Raw genomic sequence first — 16837 nt, forward strand, 5'->3', positions numbered from 1 at the left:
AAATAGACTTTTAGGGATTGAATCAAAGGGGAAGAAAACACGACTCTATTCTGGTTCTCATTACTACTCCCATCGCAGATTGTCGGTGTCTGTTGCTGTCTTCGTCTTCCGGTGATCTGTTTGTTGGTGTACCTCAGAGCCCTGTTCTGAGACCTTTCCTTTTCTGTCTCTACATGCTATCACTTGGTGACATCATCAACTCTTTCGGCCTTAGATATCATAGTATACCCAGGTCAAAAAAGTAGATTTTAACCCCTTAGGTGCTCAATAGAATGAAACGGGTGGTGCTGTGAGCCTTGAAAGGATAAAGTCATGAAAACCACACCACACTGCTGTATTAAACAGCATAAAAGTATAACCTGATGTCTCTCCCAGCGGCTGGCTCAGAATGAGCTCCAAATACGCCGAGATAGAAAGACTCACGGTTTGTAGGTGGTGTGGTATACTTGATCTTGATTGTGATCCTCCGTGCCTCGGTATCTTCTGCTGCCACGCTAAGCCAGATGTAATAGCCTTGGCTCCCGTGTGGAGCGTGGATGATTCCACCGCCAACCCTCCTGCAATAGAACAGTCGCAGAGGGCGGTCACATGACCGGCGGCTCAGGCGTCGCTCCAAAATGACGAGGAACAGCGTGGGATCAGCGTGTGGGATCAGCGTGTGGGCTCTTGACAAAGGTCCTACGGGCCGAAACGCGTCAGAGGACCTGACAGCACGCTGTTTGAATAAAGTCTACTTTTAAATCTATCATCAGCCTCTCTCCATCCATTGCTGTGCTGCCGTTTGCCTGTCCTGTTTGCGGGAAGATTCTTCGGCCTTAGATATCATCTATATGCAGATGATGTACAGATATATCTATCCACCTCTATCCACAAACCTGCAATCAAGTCCCAAGTCTCTGATTGCTTCCTGGCTATATCCTTGTGGATGGCACTATGGGCCTCATGCAGTAAGCCCCGATAAGGCTTTTTCGGCATTTTATAGCCGTTTTTTGCCCTCCTGATTCAGTAAGCCCCGATAAGTGGGAATTATCAGCAACTTTTCTTCCGAAAAAAAAATTTTCGCCACCCGGCTGCCGATAAGCCACTTATCGGGACTTTTTTTTCCCGCCTGAATTCAGTAAGCCCCGATCAGCTTTTTGGTGCTGATCGGCAGGCCAGATTGGAGATTTTATGGCCAATCCAGCCCGCCAACTAAAGTTGGCAACTTGCTGAAGGAGAAGCATCGGCAAGGGCGACACTTAGGAAAAATCAGCCCTTTTTCCTGCCTGTGATTGATGCCGGGGGTCTCCGGAGCTGATACCCGCACCAGAGCCCCCCGGCATGCATCCGAGGCAGGAAAAAGGCATTTAAAAGCCACTTCATTACCTTAGCGGCTAACCGCTAAGGCAATGAAGGGGTTAACCCACCGTGCCAGCGTTATTGTGGGTAGCGGGGATGGGTGAGGGGGGTATTTGGCCCTGGGTGTGAGTTTAGGACTTGCGGGGGGGATGCGGGGGCACTTAACCCCTTCACGACCGTAGCGGTTAATACCGCTACGGTCCTGAAGGGGTTAAGGCCTCCCGCTACCCACCCGCAAGCCCTAAACAACCACCGTTGGGGCTAATGCCCCCTTCACACACCCCCACTACCCACAATAATAAAAAAAACACACCCCAGCCCCACAATAACGAATTAAATAAATAATTAAATAATTATACAGTATATATATATATATATATATATATATATATATATATATATATATATATATATACCCAACAACACCTATACCCCCCTAACATACAGTATAGTAATGGGCAGAATGACTATTATCCACAAATGGATAATAGTGCAGTTGTCCATTTACAATACATACACAACAATAAAGACTTTAAATACATATAGCACTCACCCATGTCCCACTGCCACGATGAAGGCCATCCTCATCTTCATCCTGCCCATGCCCCATCCGCTTCTGCAAAACAAACACAAGAATTACAACATCCAAATTAATGTCCCCTAACCCCTTAATCACCATAGCGGTTATTAACCGCTACAGTTATTAAGGGGTTAAGCCACCATCACCCACATACCCTCCCCCACAAAGCCCCCCAACCACCCTCACCCAATACCCACAGGGGAGTCCTACCAAATACCCTTGGGCCTAATACCCCCTCCCCCAGCACATACAGTACAATAATGTGCCAAATAACTATTATCCACATAGGGATAATACATTATTTGGCCATTATTAAACACATTCAATAACGTTAAAATGTAAAGAAACTTGTACTAACCTCATCAATAAGAAGTCTCCGTCGCCAGCATCATCCTTGGGGTCCGTTGCCAACATTAGAAATAGCCACAACATTTCAATATCATTAACATAACACTGAACCCCTTAATCACCTTATCGGGTACTAACCTGAAAGGTAATTAAGGGGTGAAGCCATCCTGCAATGCCTACAACAGTTATGCATAACATCCTCAGTGAAATAAAAACCAATTGCCTAACCAAATTCCATTTAATCATTCAATCTGTAGGCTCACATGCCTCATAAAACATTGCATTTACAGTGTATACATGTAGCATAACATGTAAACTGCATGTACACGCTGCAAATCAATGTTAACAATACAATAATGCCACTCAAATCGCCATACATCACAAGAAGTATATTATTTAATACAATAAACTCACCATCAATGAATTACCACACATCAATTATATCCCTAAACAATTAAAATACCATCCATACCAATTACACAATGAACTAAAGCTATCCTAACAGAGAACAACTTCAAAACATAGTCAAAAGTACACCAACAATTACAATATAATAAAGCAAGGCTTTCCATATCCTACTGTACGGCCTGGAAGCCCAAAACTTACATCTGTCTAAAAATAAAATACATTTAGCACACATCAATGCATAGCCACAATGATTAACAATACAGAATTAGAAGCTTTAACAACACTATCATTTCTTACCCTGTATATATATCTGTACACATACATACAGACATACATACAGTGGGAAGAAATGATATGCATTGTAAAAAATGAAAACATGAAAAAGCAACACAAAAAACAGTTACATTAAGTACATTTCTTTATTTAACTTACCATTACTTGCCCCCACCGACTCCCGTTGATCAGCTTACTCACGAACCAATCCACGACACCATCCACGACACCATCCAGGAACAAATCCACGACACAATCCAGGAACAAATCCACGAACCAAACCAGGAACCAATCCAAGAACAAGTGCAGGAACCAATCCAGGAAGCAAGCCACGAAGAAATCCAAGAAACAATCCACGACACGATCCAGGAACAGGAACCCATAAAAGAAAAAAAACATAACAAATTAAACATTAAAATAATAAAACATGACAATCAAGGGTTGTACTAGTTTTATTCTTAGTGAATCTGTATTACAATACCTTGTTCCGGGGTCTTCTTGACGTCCGGTGCCACGCCCTGGTCTTCAATCTTCAGGAGGAGGTCCGTCCTCCTCGGCATCTGCCTTCAAAATGAGACGACATAGGCTTTTATAGGCCTATGACGTCACATTTGTCGTCATATGGTTCCCACGGCCCTGATTGGGCCGTGAAAACCATGTGTTTTGGCCGATGTAAAAAAATTGATGACGTCACTTAAAGGCAATGCCAGCACAGCCAATCAGAATGGCTTTGCTGCTATTGCCTTTAAGAAAACGTCATGAAATGACACATGGCCGGACTCACATGGTACTTGAACCAATCAGAGTAGGGATGGAGTTCCCACGCTCTGATTGGCTGGCTTACCATGTGAGTCCGGCCATGTGTCATTTCATGACGTTTTCTTAAAGGCAATAGCAGCAAAGCCATTCTGATTGGCTGTGCTGGCATTGCCTTTAAGTGACGTCATCAATTTTTTTACATCGGCCAAAACACATGGTTTTCACGGCCCAATCAGGGCCGTGGGAACCATATGACGACAAATGTGACGTCATAGGCCTATAAAAGCCTATGTCGTCTCATTTTGAAGGCAGATGCCGAGGAGGACGGACCTCCTCCTGAAGATTGAAGACCAGGGCGTGGCACCGGACGTCAAGAAGACCCCGGAACAAGGTATTGTAATACAGATTCACTAAGAATAAAACTAGTACAACCCTTGATTGTCATGTTTTATTATTTTAATGTTTAATTTGTTATGTTTTTTTTCTTTTATGGGTTCCTGTTCCTGGATCGTGTCGTGGATTGTTTCTTGGATTTCTTCGTGGCTTGCTTCCTGGATTGGTTCCTGCACTTGTTCTTGGATTGGTTCCTGGTTTGGTTCGTGGATTTGTTCCTGGATTGTGTCGTGGATTTGTTCCTGGATGGTGTCGTGGATGGTGTCGTGGATTGGTTCGTGAGTAAGCTGATCAACGGGAGTCGGTGGGGGCAAGTAATGGTAAGTTAAATAAAGAAATGTACTTAATGTAACTGTTTTTTGTGTTGCTTTTTCATGTTTTCATTTTTTACAATGCATATCATTTCTTCCCACTGTATGTATGTCTGTATGTATGTGTACAGATATATATACAGGGTAAGAAATGATAGTGTTGTTAAAGCTTCTAATTCTGTATTGTTAATCATTGTGGCTATGCATTGATGTGTGCTAAATGTATTTTATTTTTAGACAGATGTAAGTTTTGGGCTTCCAGGCCGTACAGTAGGATATGGAAAGCCTTGCTTTATTATATTGTAATTGTTGGTGTACTTTTGACTATGTTTTGAAGTTGTTCTCTGTTAGGATAGCTTTAGTTCATTGTGTAATTGGTATGGATGGTATTTTAATTGTTTAGGGATATAATTGATGTGTGGTAATTCATTGATGGTGAGTTTATTGTATTAAATAATATACTTCTTGTGATGTATGGCGATTTGAGTGGCATTATTGTATTGTTAACATTGATTTGCAGCGTGTACATGCAGTTTACATGTTATGCTACATGTATACACTGTAAATGCAATGTTTTATGAGGCATGTGAGCCTACAGATTGAATGATTAAATGGAATTTGGTTAGGCAATTGGTTTTTATTTCACTGAGGATGTTATGCATAACTGTTGTAGGCATTTCAGGATGGCTTCACCCCTTAATTACCTTTCAGGTTAGTACCCGATAAGGTGATTAAGGGGTTCAGTGTTATGTTAATGATATTGAAATGTTGTGGCTATTTCTAATGTTGGCAACGGACCCCAAGGATGATGCTGGCGACGGAGACTTCTTATTGATGAGGTTAGTACAAGTTTCTTTACATTTTAACGTTATTGAATGTGTTTAATAATGGCCAAATAATGTATTATCCCTATGTGGATAATAGTTATTTGGCACATTATTGTACTGTATGTGCTGGGGGAGGGGGTATTAGGCCCAAGGGTATTTGGTAGGACTCCCCTGTGGGTATTGGGTGAGGGTGGTTGGGGGGCTTTGTGGGGGAGGGTATGTGGGTGATGGTGGCTTAACCCCTTAATAACTGTAGCGGTTAATAACCGCTATGGTGATTAAGGGGTTAGGGGACATTAATTTGGATGTTGTAATTCTTGTGTTTGTTTTGCAGAAGCGGATGGGGCATGGGCAGGATGAAGATGAGGATGGCCTTCATCGTGGCAGTGGGACATGGGTGAGTGCTATATGTATTTAAAGTCTTTATTGTTGTGTATGTATTGTAAATGGACAACTGCACTATTATCCATTTGTGGATAATAGTCATTCTGCCCATTACTATACTGTATGTTGTGTATTGATGCTATGTTTATTGGGGGCATTTGTCCCCAATATACATGCTACTATGCGTTAACCCCTTCATTGCCTTAGCGGCTATCCGCTATGGTAATGAAGCAGCATTAATGTATTTTAATAATATTGTGCGGAAGCAGTAGGCCCCCTGAGCTGAAGCGCATTTATTTGTGGCTCAGAGACCCCCTGCCTCCCGAGTTACAGGCCCCGGTTTGGGCCATCAGTTACAGTGTGGACGCATGTTTATTGCGGGGACGCTATAAACATGGCGGCGACACTGCCACCCGATGACACATACCGGGGCCTGTAACTCGGGAAGCAGGGGGTCCCTGCTCCACAAAGCAATGCGGTTCAGCTCAGGGGACCCCCTGCTCACTGTACAGTATAATTAAAAAGACATTCATGCTGCTTCATTACCGTTGCACATAGCCGCCAAGGTAAGGAACGAGTCTTTATTGATGTGTGTGTGTTTTATTTATACTGTACATGTGCAGAGGGTCTCCGGAGCAGAACAGCGTTGGTTTGAGGTCCGGGGACCCCCTGCCCCCCGAGATACAGGCCCCTTTATGGGGTGCCGGTATCCCTCTGGTTTGTTTACAGGTCGCGGTCACGTGATCGGGATCTTTAAACGCCGAGGGATACCGGCACCTCATAAAGGGGCCTGTATCTCGGGGGGCAGGGGGTCCCCGGACCTCAAACCAACGCGGTTCAGCTCCGAAGACCCCCTGCACATGTACACTATGAATAAAAGTTGTTTTTAAATACTTTTTTTGGTGCCGAAGTTTGCGCTGAGAGAGCGGCTTGTCTCTCTCAGCTGCAAACATCTATCGGCACCAAAGGCTTATCGGGAGCCTTATCGGGAGCCAGGCTGTATCGCCACAGCTCATCGGCAGCTTTGCTTTCGCAGTGCTTCAGCAGGGATCGGAAGGATTCGGCCCTTACTGAATACTGCGAGGGCAAATCGCCCAAAAAAAACATTTTCGCAATTCGAGCCGAAAATTTTGTATCGGGGCTTACTGCATGAGGCCCTATGCCACCAAAAACTTAATATGGCTAAAACTGAGCTCCTCATATTTCCCCCTAAACCTAGCCCAATATAACCTTTTTCCGTCTCCATAAATGGTTCTACTGTACCATCTATCCTGTTGCCAAAGCACGTTGCCTAGGAGTGACATTTGACTCTACCCTTTCCTTCTCCATTCACATTCACGGCATGGCTAAAACTTGTCGCTTCTTCCTCCGTAATATTACTAAGATTCGCTCTTTCCTCTGTCAATCTACTGCTAAAACTCTAATGCACGCCCTTATCCTCTCCCATCTGGATTATTGTAACATACTGCCAACTGTCACGGCCGACCAGGAATTTACACCTTTATACCTGGATCATTCATTGAGCAGAATCAAGAAGTAAAACAAATTGTCATTTATTCCATTGCAACAGACGTACACACAGTTGATTACAACTATATCACTGTTTGTGCTGACAAACTCCAGGTTTTTGAAGTGGTGTCTGTCTTTTCCTGATGATAACCCTGTCCATGCCGGCTTAGTGGGCAGGAGCACTAAAGGGGGAGTATAGTGGGGAGACTCACTTTGGGGTGACTCTGGTGGTAAAATCACTGCATTATAAAGGAGTTCAATTATTCATGACTATGTACTAAATTATAATGTTGAAGGAAAATGCTTGCATGGGCAGTGAGTGCCATTTGCCTAGTAGGTTTCCATCAAACATTAACTATGGATCAATTATTGGTTCACTATCTTTTCCAGACTGATGCTTCATCTAAACATACTGTATTGTGCTGACAAACTCTCCCTATTTAGAGGGGGAAGACTCTCTACATGTTTCTGTGCTAACACCGGTGGAACATGTGACATTGGTTATTCTAGTCTGATACCTCGTAATGGTTTAACCATTGAATACCATAGAAAGTATATGTTTTTCTAAGTTAGCAGTTCTTAAACTAGGGGCCACTGGCCACACCGTGTTTCAGTAAAAAAAAAAAAATATATTGAGTTGGTACTGATTAATATTCTTCAAGAGGTAGTCAGTAACCAGTTTCATGCATATCTGTAATGTCATTACTACAGTGGAGTTTCACTTCATTGGCTGCTGAAGCAGTTGAAATCCCGTGGTATGGCATATAATTATGCAGTTATGAATGTTAATGACTCATTTTATTTGTTCAATTACTGCAGTTTGCTGTGTTTTAGACATTCTCTTAACTTCTCGTGCAGATTGATAAGTAATTGTTCATACATAATGTATGTAACTGTAACTTATAGCATTGCTGTTCTGGCCAACCTGATTCAGCATGAAGAGTACAGGATACCACCTTGTTTCCCCCCTTTTTGGTTTAGCATCATCTTAGAAACTGTAACAAACATTTTTTTTATTACAAAATCATCCAATGTTCTAAAATGTTCAGAATTATTTATTCTAATTTGTCAGAGCACTTGCCAATAACATATACTTTACCTTGTGCAAACCTTTCCACAGAAATCAATATATGGGATGTGATACAGTATTTAGTAATATGGTTTATTAACTTGCTTACTGCCAGATGGGCTAACAATGCATCGGAAAACAATGCCTTGCTGGCCTCTTCAACATTGGGTTTCACTAAAGCTGCAATGGGAACCTGTGGTAACTGCCATTGACTTGAATGGCATTTTAGGCAGGATCTGGTTTTGATACCCCGTATCACTGCTTAGTGAATCCCTGGCTGGGTGAGAAAGTTAGTCATATGTTTGTAATATTAATGTAAGCTCTCATGAGCAGGGCCTCATTACCTTTTGTATCCATTTGCTTGGACTACACTATGGAATATGTTGACGTTTTTTTAACAAGTTTCTTATCTTGTTTGATACCTTTTCTTACAAAAATTAAACACCTGTTAGTATTTAACATGTATTTTAAGATAGATTGTAGTCATAGGAAGGTTAAACTTGGGCTGGGTTAAAACTTTTTAGTTTCTTCCTTTATTTGTAATTTCACTATATTCATGGTGACCTCCTGCATTGGGAGAATGCCATGATTTAACTAAGGACAGAGAAAACATACTGTGTGTGGATATCATTTGGGATTTAATGGGTTAGTTACTCAGTACAAGTGGATAGTTCCTGCTCAGGTCAAAAACTGGCCAACATTAGCTAGAGGCATGGTTTTGGGCTAGGCTAAAAATAGTAGTGCCTGTGTTATTTAATTCGGCAAGCACCCGTGCATCTTCTAGAGACTGGCTAATAGGGGCTACTGATGGTGGGAAGTATAGGACGCAGAGCATGGCACCATAGTAGAAGGGCCCACAGCTTCATTTCCCCGAGGGAGAGAGGCGCAGCTGCCGGGCCCTGGACAATTGTCCTTGCTTCCCCCCCCCCCCAGGAATATCTGTCATCTGAATTTAGCTCTAGCATTGAACAAACCAGATGCTGGAAACTCTACTGTCACAGCATATGTTTGTGCTCTACTGCTCTCACCTGTAGCCCCTCCCCCTGGCTTCCTTTAAAAGCAGGCCCATTCCACTTCCTGGTTATCAGTTCAATGTGCCTTGTGCGTAAAAAAGGAGCACACCTGTGATACCTGGGAGATATGCTATTATCATTAGTTTGATGATAGATCTGCTGCCCTAAGTAGCAGAGGTTGTGGGTTCTGATCCTGTTGGGCCTGACACCAGTACCCCCTTCCTCATAACAGGCCTTAGACTTGACATTGAAGGTCTTATGAAAATCGTTTAGGAGGAATGAGGTGTGAACCATTTAAATATACTTTGCATGTGCCATCAGCATGTCTCCCAGGTACCTCAAGTGTGCTCCTATATATATAATCCCAGAATCCCTTGCTGAAGAGGAAGAACTGTATGCTAGGTGATAATGGTGAAAAGCAGGGTTGCAGACCTGTCTATGACATGTGAATGTGCTCAGAAGTAATATTTTTAGATGCTATATGCTATACGGTGGAGGGTTTTTAGTCACCTTTTCACTCACCATAACCTTAATAATGTGTGGTGAAGACCTACAGTACTAATAAGTCTCAAACTGCATAGCCAGTATAACCAACCTCACACTGATGAGTCCCACAAGGTTGAAATAGTCTGTCTATGAGTGGGTTTATTGGCTTTGCATCTCATCTCAGGCTATGTTTAAAAGCTGTGTTTAAAGCAGCATGCATTGGATTAAGGGTTCTCCATGTAATGTGGACTTGAGACAAAAGGTGGCACTGTGTGCTCATTTGCATGTCATTTCCCAGATTCCTTTGCTGCAATGGAAGCACTGTATGCTAGGTGATATGGCGAAAAGCAGGGTTGCAGACCTGTCTATGACATGTAAATGTGCTCACAAGTAATATTTTTTATATGCTATATACATATACATATACATACATACATACATATTTATAAAATATTTTACCAGGAAGTAATACATTGAGAGTTACCTCTCGTTTCAAGTATCTTCTGGGCACAGAGTTATGATGACAATAATACATGGTTACTGTAGGCGGACGCTCACAGAGGTATGCAAGTGAGACTGGTTATGGTGAAATTAAATAAGGCTTTTATTGCGCCTGTTTCCTTAACATCAGGAAACCATCCAAACAAGGGGTAAACAAAGCTTCTGTTCACTTGGGAGTATTTCTAGTGAAATACTATGCAGTCCACAACTCCATTTAGATAAGCATGTCTCCCAGCCACAAACATATATCATGAAATGGGCAGATATAAAAAGTCTTATAAATGAAAGTCTAATCTGTTCCTTGTGGTTTGGAGGGAAAATCTTCTCTGTTCCTGGTTGCTACCTTTTCCTCAGGGTTTGTCAGCATTCAGGTTTAGAAGTTTCGTAGGAAGAAAAAACCAGGGGAGCGTAGATACCTTTAAAAAGAAAAAAAAGAAAAAAAGACAAACATAGTGCAACCTGTAGCAAAATATGTTATAAGGAGCTCCCAGCCGGGCACCACATACTAAGGCCAATGCCTAATAGGATATATCAGCAGGAACAATTCGGAGGAGATAATCTTTAGAAAAGAGAAGCACACGTGCAGTATCCAATAAAATACAGTTTATCCAAAAATGATAAAAGTGGAGGCTTACAGAATCCCAATGGGAAAACAGCATTGACGGTGGTGATCTCAAGACCACATCACAGCGTCTCTGTGTCAGCAAACCGCCACGGTACACTTCAGCCTGGAGCCGTCTCGTCACTTCCGGTCTTGGGGCCATCACGTCACTTCCGGTTGCGCCGCCGGTAGGAAAACAGCTACGGATACCCAGGCACTCTCTCCTTCTTGATTAAGAGGTCACGCTCAACGCGTTTCGCCGTTCTTGGAGACTCCTGACGAAGCCGTCTGCAAGAACGGCGAAACGCGTTGAGCGTGACCTCTTAATCAAGAAGGAGAGAGTGCCTGGGTATCCGTAGCTGTTTTCCTACCGGCGGCGCAACCGGAAGTGACGTGACGGCCCCAAGACCGGAAGTGACGAGACGGCTCCAGGCTGAAGTGTACCGTGGCGGTTTGCTGACACAGAGACGCTGTGATGTGGTCTTGAGATCACCACCGTCAATGCTGTTTTCCCATTGGGATTCTGTAAGCCTCCACTTTTATCATTTTTGGATAAACTGTATTTTATTGGATACTGCACGTGTGCTTCTCTTTTCTAAAGATTATCTCCTCCGAATTGTTCCTGCTGATATATCCTATTAGGCATTGGCCTTAGTATGTGGTGCCCGGCTGGGAGCTCCTTATAACATATTTTGCTACAGGTTGCACTATGTTTGTCTTTTTTTCTTTTTTTTCTTTTTAAAGGTATCTACGCTCCCCTGGTTTTTTCTTCCTATGTTTCGTGTGGACCTTGAAACAGTCCGTCTAAGGGTTTGAGTGTCTTTATTTTTACTTTGTATTTTGTGTTTACCTTCACATTTATATACATAGTTTTTCCATTAAGTGTTTATATATTATATTATTCACTGTGTTTAGGTATTGAGCGCCATCTTGTGTGTTCCATATAACAGGTTTAGAAGTTTCCCCTGTGTCTTGAAAGCAGCACTGCTGTTTCTTCTGGCAGGCTCAAGACAACTGTCCCCATGCTCAGTCTCACAAGTTGTGTGAGATTCAGGCACAATCTCCCTTTCTGTTTCAAGGGCAGGCTTTTCTAAGCAACCTAACCAGGCAGGTGGTGTTTGTTAATTGACTACCAGCAGTTAACCACCACACTGCTGGATTAGAGGCATATTTCCTGAACAGGGATAAATCCCCTGTTACAGTTACACATACAGTACATAGTTACATAAGTGAGCACACACACACACATACATACACACACATAAATACTCACATACTCTACTCTACTAAAATAGCTCTCTCTCTCTCGCGCTCTCATTTTATACCGTGACTTATTACCATGTGAAACCGTGCGGTTTTACCAGGACAAACTCCTACTAGAATATGCCCCAAAGTTTTTATTCAACCTCACCTACTATGTCCATTTATCGTGTTTTTTTTTTTTCAAGATTACATTTCAAACTGTTTATTTAGAACTAGCTGATATACCCGGTGTTGCCCGGCATTGAATTTTCCCGCTCCCCCTCTCTCTCGGCTCCCCCTCTCTCTCAGCTCACCCCCTATCTCTGTTCCCCCCCTCTCTCTCTCTCTCCACATTGCCCTCTGTCTCTCTCTCCCCATTGCCCTCTGTCTCTCCCCATTGCTGTCTCTCCCCCCCTTCCCCTTTCTCCCCCCCTTTCCTTTTCTTCCCCCTGTCTGTTTCTCTCCCGTTGATAGCAACCTGGGCCCGCACATGAATGCGGCCCCCCCATGTTAACAGCTCCGCCCCTTCACACCTCCGTTCCCCTCCTTCACACCTCCGTTCCTCCACCCCCCTTCACATGTCCAATTCCCCCCTTTCAGAGCTCAGTGGGTGGGTGAGTGACTTTAGTGAAGTGACTGGGTGGGTGGGTTAGTGGTTGGGTGGGTGACTGGGTGGGTGAGTGACTATACTGGGTGGGTGACTGGGTGGGGGAGTGAGTGACTGGGTGGGTGAGTGACTGGGTGGGTGAGTGACTGGGTGGGTGAGTGACTGTGTGGGTTGGTGGGTGAGTGACTGTGTGGGTGGGTGACTGTGTGGGTGGGTGAGTGAGTGACTGGGTGTGTTGGTGAGTGACTGGGTGTGTTATCTCTCCCCCCCTGCATATCTCCCCCCCCTGCATATCTCCCCCCCTGCATCTCTCCCCCGGCCGTCCCCCATACCTGAAGCAAAGGTTGCAGGTAGGAGCCGGGGAAGGGAGAGGGCAGTGAGGTGAGTGATGGCGCCCCTTGCAGGCAGCCGCAGCTGAACAGAGGGGGGAGGATGGCAGCACGGGGGCTGTGAGGCACGCGACGCCGGCCGTGCCCATACCTGAAGCGGAGGCTGCAGGTAGGAGCCGGGGAAGGGAGAGGGCAGTGAGGCGAGCGGCAGCACCCCTGGCCGGCAGCTGTGCCAGGCGCAGCTGAAGGGAGGGGGAAGGGTGGGGGCGGTGAGACGAGCGGCGGCGCCCGTGGCAGTCAGCCGCAGCAGGGTGAGGCGAGCGGCGGCGACCATGGCAGGCGCAGCTGAAGGGAGGGGGGAGTACAGCGGCGCGTGTGTAGTGGGGTGGTGGTGTGAGCGGGAGGATGGCGGCGCGGGGGGAAGGGGGAGACAGTGAGGGAGGCTGTGGAGTAGCAGTGAGTGTGGGGTCCTGGCAGGAGTAGGCGTAACTGTGCGGTCTGGCAGTCACAAAATGGACAGTGAGGCCAAGAGGGGCACGTCCTGCGTAGCCGTGGCCGTAACGTCAGCCCACCCCGCAGGCCAATGAGGTGAGGGTGCAAACACACATCCAAACATTTTATCAGACTTATATAGATAGATGTTAAGGTTTTCTATAAATGAATGACAAATGTATATAAACAGAAAATGTAAAAAAAATCATACTCTACTAATCTGTTAACTACTGTACATGTATATTACAAATACAGTGAAAACAATCTGCTTAAAACTAAACTCCATGTAATAAAAATAATTGAATCAGCTATTGTGTTTAAATATTCTAGTATTGAAAACTAACTGAAAAAGCAATCATTCAAATGTGAACAAAATGAAACACTGTGGTTACATTGTAAATCCATAACATGCTACTTTGTTTAGTTAACTGATTTGTTTCTGTTCTTTCTAGATCAATGGAATTGAATATGAATTTGAAGAAATTACATTGGAGCGGGTAAGTCTCAACTTACTTTAATGACTAAAGCGAGCATAAATGTTCAATACACAATTCGGAGAGCAGAATATACTGCGATATATTAAAAATAAGTGGAATGATAAATGATAATTATATGTATGCTGTGCTCCAAAGTTTGTGTTTATCTGACTACTGGAAAAAGTTGTTTTTTTCCCGGAGCGGCATTATACTGTACCTAAAGATATTGTATTGTGTGTATATATAGAATCATTTCTTACTCACATATTCCTTTTGAGTATTTCTTTCACTTTGTACAAATCATATCAGAGGATTTTTTCCTCTTTTCTGTCATTGCTCTAAAATTTGATATCACTATTTTTATTTTGTGGAGATTTAAATTAGAATGAATCTTTTGCGCTCATATTGTTTCTTTTCTTTCTATATTTCTTAGAAATAGTATTCTTATATTAGTAATGTCTTTATATTGTTATGTGTTAATATTATTATTTTTTTAATTGAACTATGTTATGATTCCAATTCTTTGTAAAGTTATTATTATCTAATACAAATTACAAATCACACAAAAATATATATATAACCAAAGGATATGCATTGTATAAGTAACTTTTTCACGCTTCCCCCTTATGTATTGGGTATTTCCCCCTGTCAATACAATTCATGTTTAAATAGTGTGTTTTACCATGAAGATTGATTACATACATACACGTATCAGCTTGGCAATGCCATAATAATATTTCTATGGCAATCCCCACCACAAAACCGCATTGGGATTTTTTTTCCAAGATGGAAGCCTAGAGATGCTCTGGACCTGAAACACATCATTTTAGATTCAGGGACTCCCCAGTTCTAGAGACTTACCGTACTTGTGAAGCTAACAGTGTTCTTGCTTGGGTTCAAATGACTGGCCAATACAAAGCCACAACAGATGATGTTGTGGCTTCATATTGGACCATAGAACTGGTGGCTTTTTAATTTGACTGGAGGGAAACTGGATTTTGGAAAGTACATAAAAAAAAATCATCCTAATGGGCTTATTAATGAAACTTCGATAAGGGACGTTTGTTAGGAGCACTTCACAAGCGATTTTGCATGGGTAGCTATTCACAAAACTTGGATAACATGGCAAAATTGCTTGTAAGCGACTTTTTAACGAGCATTGGCACTCTTGCTATGATAAGCCGTGTGGTAGCTCATTAAATGCCCAAACTCGCATTTTTTTGCCTGTAACTGCTATTTGCAAAGCTCCAATATGCAAATTGGGTTAAATTCTTGTTTTTTTTATAATCATCCCCTAAAGGGTGACGAGATCGGAATCGCGATATGCATCAGATGGAGTTTCTTATGTTTTACTACATAGGATTGAAGCTGGGGGTCTCCGGAGCTGACCCGCATTAATTTCCACTCCGGAGACCCCTGCTTCAATCGTATGTAATAAAAATAAAATAGTAGACGACCTTCATTACCTTAGAGGCTGACCGCTACGGTAATGAAGGGTTAAATGCCCAGTTTTATGGTGGTAGAGGAGGTGGGTGAAGGTCGTAGTTGCCCATGGTGGGTGTTTAGGCTTCCCTGGAGGGTTGCGGGAGCCAAATATGGCTAATGGGGCTTTTGCCCATTTGTGATGCCAAAAAAGTAATAATACACATTTAAATTAAATACACATAACAATACATTAAAAACAAACGCTAGCCAAGAAATCTACGGATTGTCACTGTGGTTTCCTATGCCCTCAACGGGGGGCACAGATAGCCACATTGGCAATCAATGGGCACCCTAAAATGGTTAGTGTTTGGGGGTAGAGGGGATGGGTTGTATGATGCCCGTAGATTGCCAATGTTGCTATCTATGCCACCGTTGAGGCCATACATAAATACCAATCATGGTAACTGGGGGTTTTTTTTTTGATTATATTGTAATTTGTATTACATTTTATTTGAAATTGCAGTACTGTATATTTGAATGGGCAAAAGTGCAATTATTCATATTTGGCTAATAGGGCTTTTGGCCATTCCTGTACAGTGGTGGTGGGGGACTGGGGTTTGTTGGTGGTAGAGGGGGTGGGTGAAGTGGGTAGTTGACCCGGGGAGGGTGGTTCAACCTTGCTGGAGGGGATAACTACTTTATTACCTTAATGAATGTAACCTATCCACTCACCATGGGGCAAATACAACCGTCACCCACCCCCCTATCATCAACAAACCAGGTACTGCTGTTTAACCCCTTAATTACCATAATGGTTAGCCGCTAAGGTAATGAAGATCACCTCTTATTTGTGTTTTTTTGGTACATATGATTGAAATGTCCTGGTCACGTGGGCCGTGACACGGGACGTTTAAACTTACAGGAGATACTGGCAACCCATAAGGAGGCCTGTACCGCGGGAAGCAGTGGGTCCCTGAACCTGAAATTAATGCCGCTCAGCTACGGAGACCCCTGCTTTCAATACTATGTACAAAAAAAAAAAATTAAAGAGCCTGAAAGCCTGTAGGAGCTGTGCAGGGAGATTCAGCTTCTCTCTGCGCTGCTCCTCCAGAGTGCTGGAGCGAAATTGATTTAATTTAGATCGTAAAGCACTACACATTAGTGTGGTATGTCATTTTGGTAACAAACAGTAAAAAAATGCGGATTATTTTAGTGAATACCGTTTTTTACACAAATTTCAAACAGTTCGGTAGGAACATCCCAACATGTTCAATGTTGCAATTTACTTATAGAAGTTTAGTGAATAGGCCTCTGAGAGAGTGATACATATTTGAATGAGTTTCCAGTATGATACACATATTTTTACTGTACAGGCATACCCCGCTTTAAGGACACTCACTTTAAGTACACTCACGAGTAAGTACATATCGCCCAATAGGCAAACGGCAGCTCACGCATGCGCCTGT

At 43.1% G+C, this 16837-nt stretch overlaps 1 protein-coding gene across 13 annotated transcripts in view; it reads left to right on the top strand.

Annotated features, from left to right (window-relative positions):
* Positions 1-16837, top strand: part of DLG2 (discs large MAGUK scaffold protein 2) — a 1892764-nt gene that overhangs the window by 1078396 nt on the left and 797531 nt on the right. For all 13 annotated transcript variants that reach the window (XR_012800043.1, XR_012800042.1, XM_075592575.1 and 10 more), the window contains one exon: positions 13923-13967. Coding sequence is in view for 11 of the 13 variants with exons in the window: in XM_075592575.1 (XP_075448690.1) it covers positions 13923-13967 (45 nt within the window). In the remaining 2 variants the exon portion in view is untranslated. The remainder of the gene's footprint in view (positions 1-13922; positions 13968-16837) is intronic.

Source organism: Ascaphus truei, chromosome 3 (genome assembly GCF_040206685.1).
Source record: "Ascaphus truei isolate aAscTru1 chromosome 3, aAscTru1.hap1, whole genome shotgun sequence".
In the NCBI taxonomy this organism is placed as follows: Eukaryota; Metazoa; Chordata; class Amphibia; order Anura; family Ascaphidae; genus Ascaphus; species Ascaphus truei.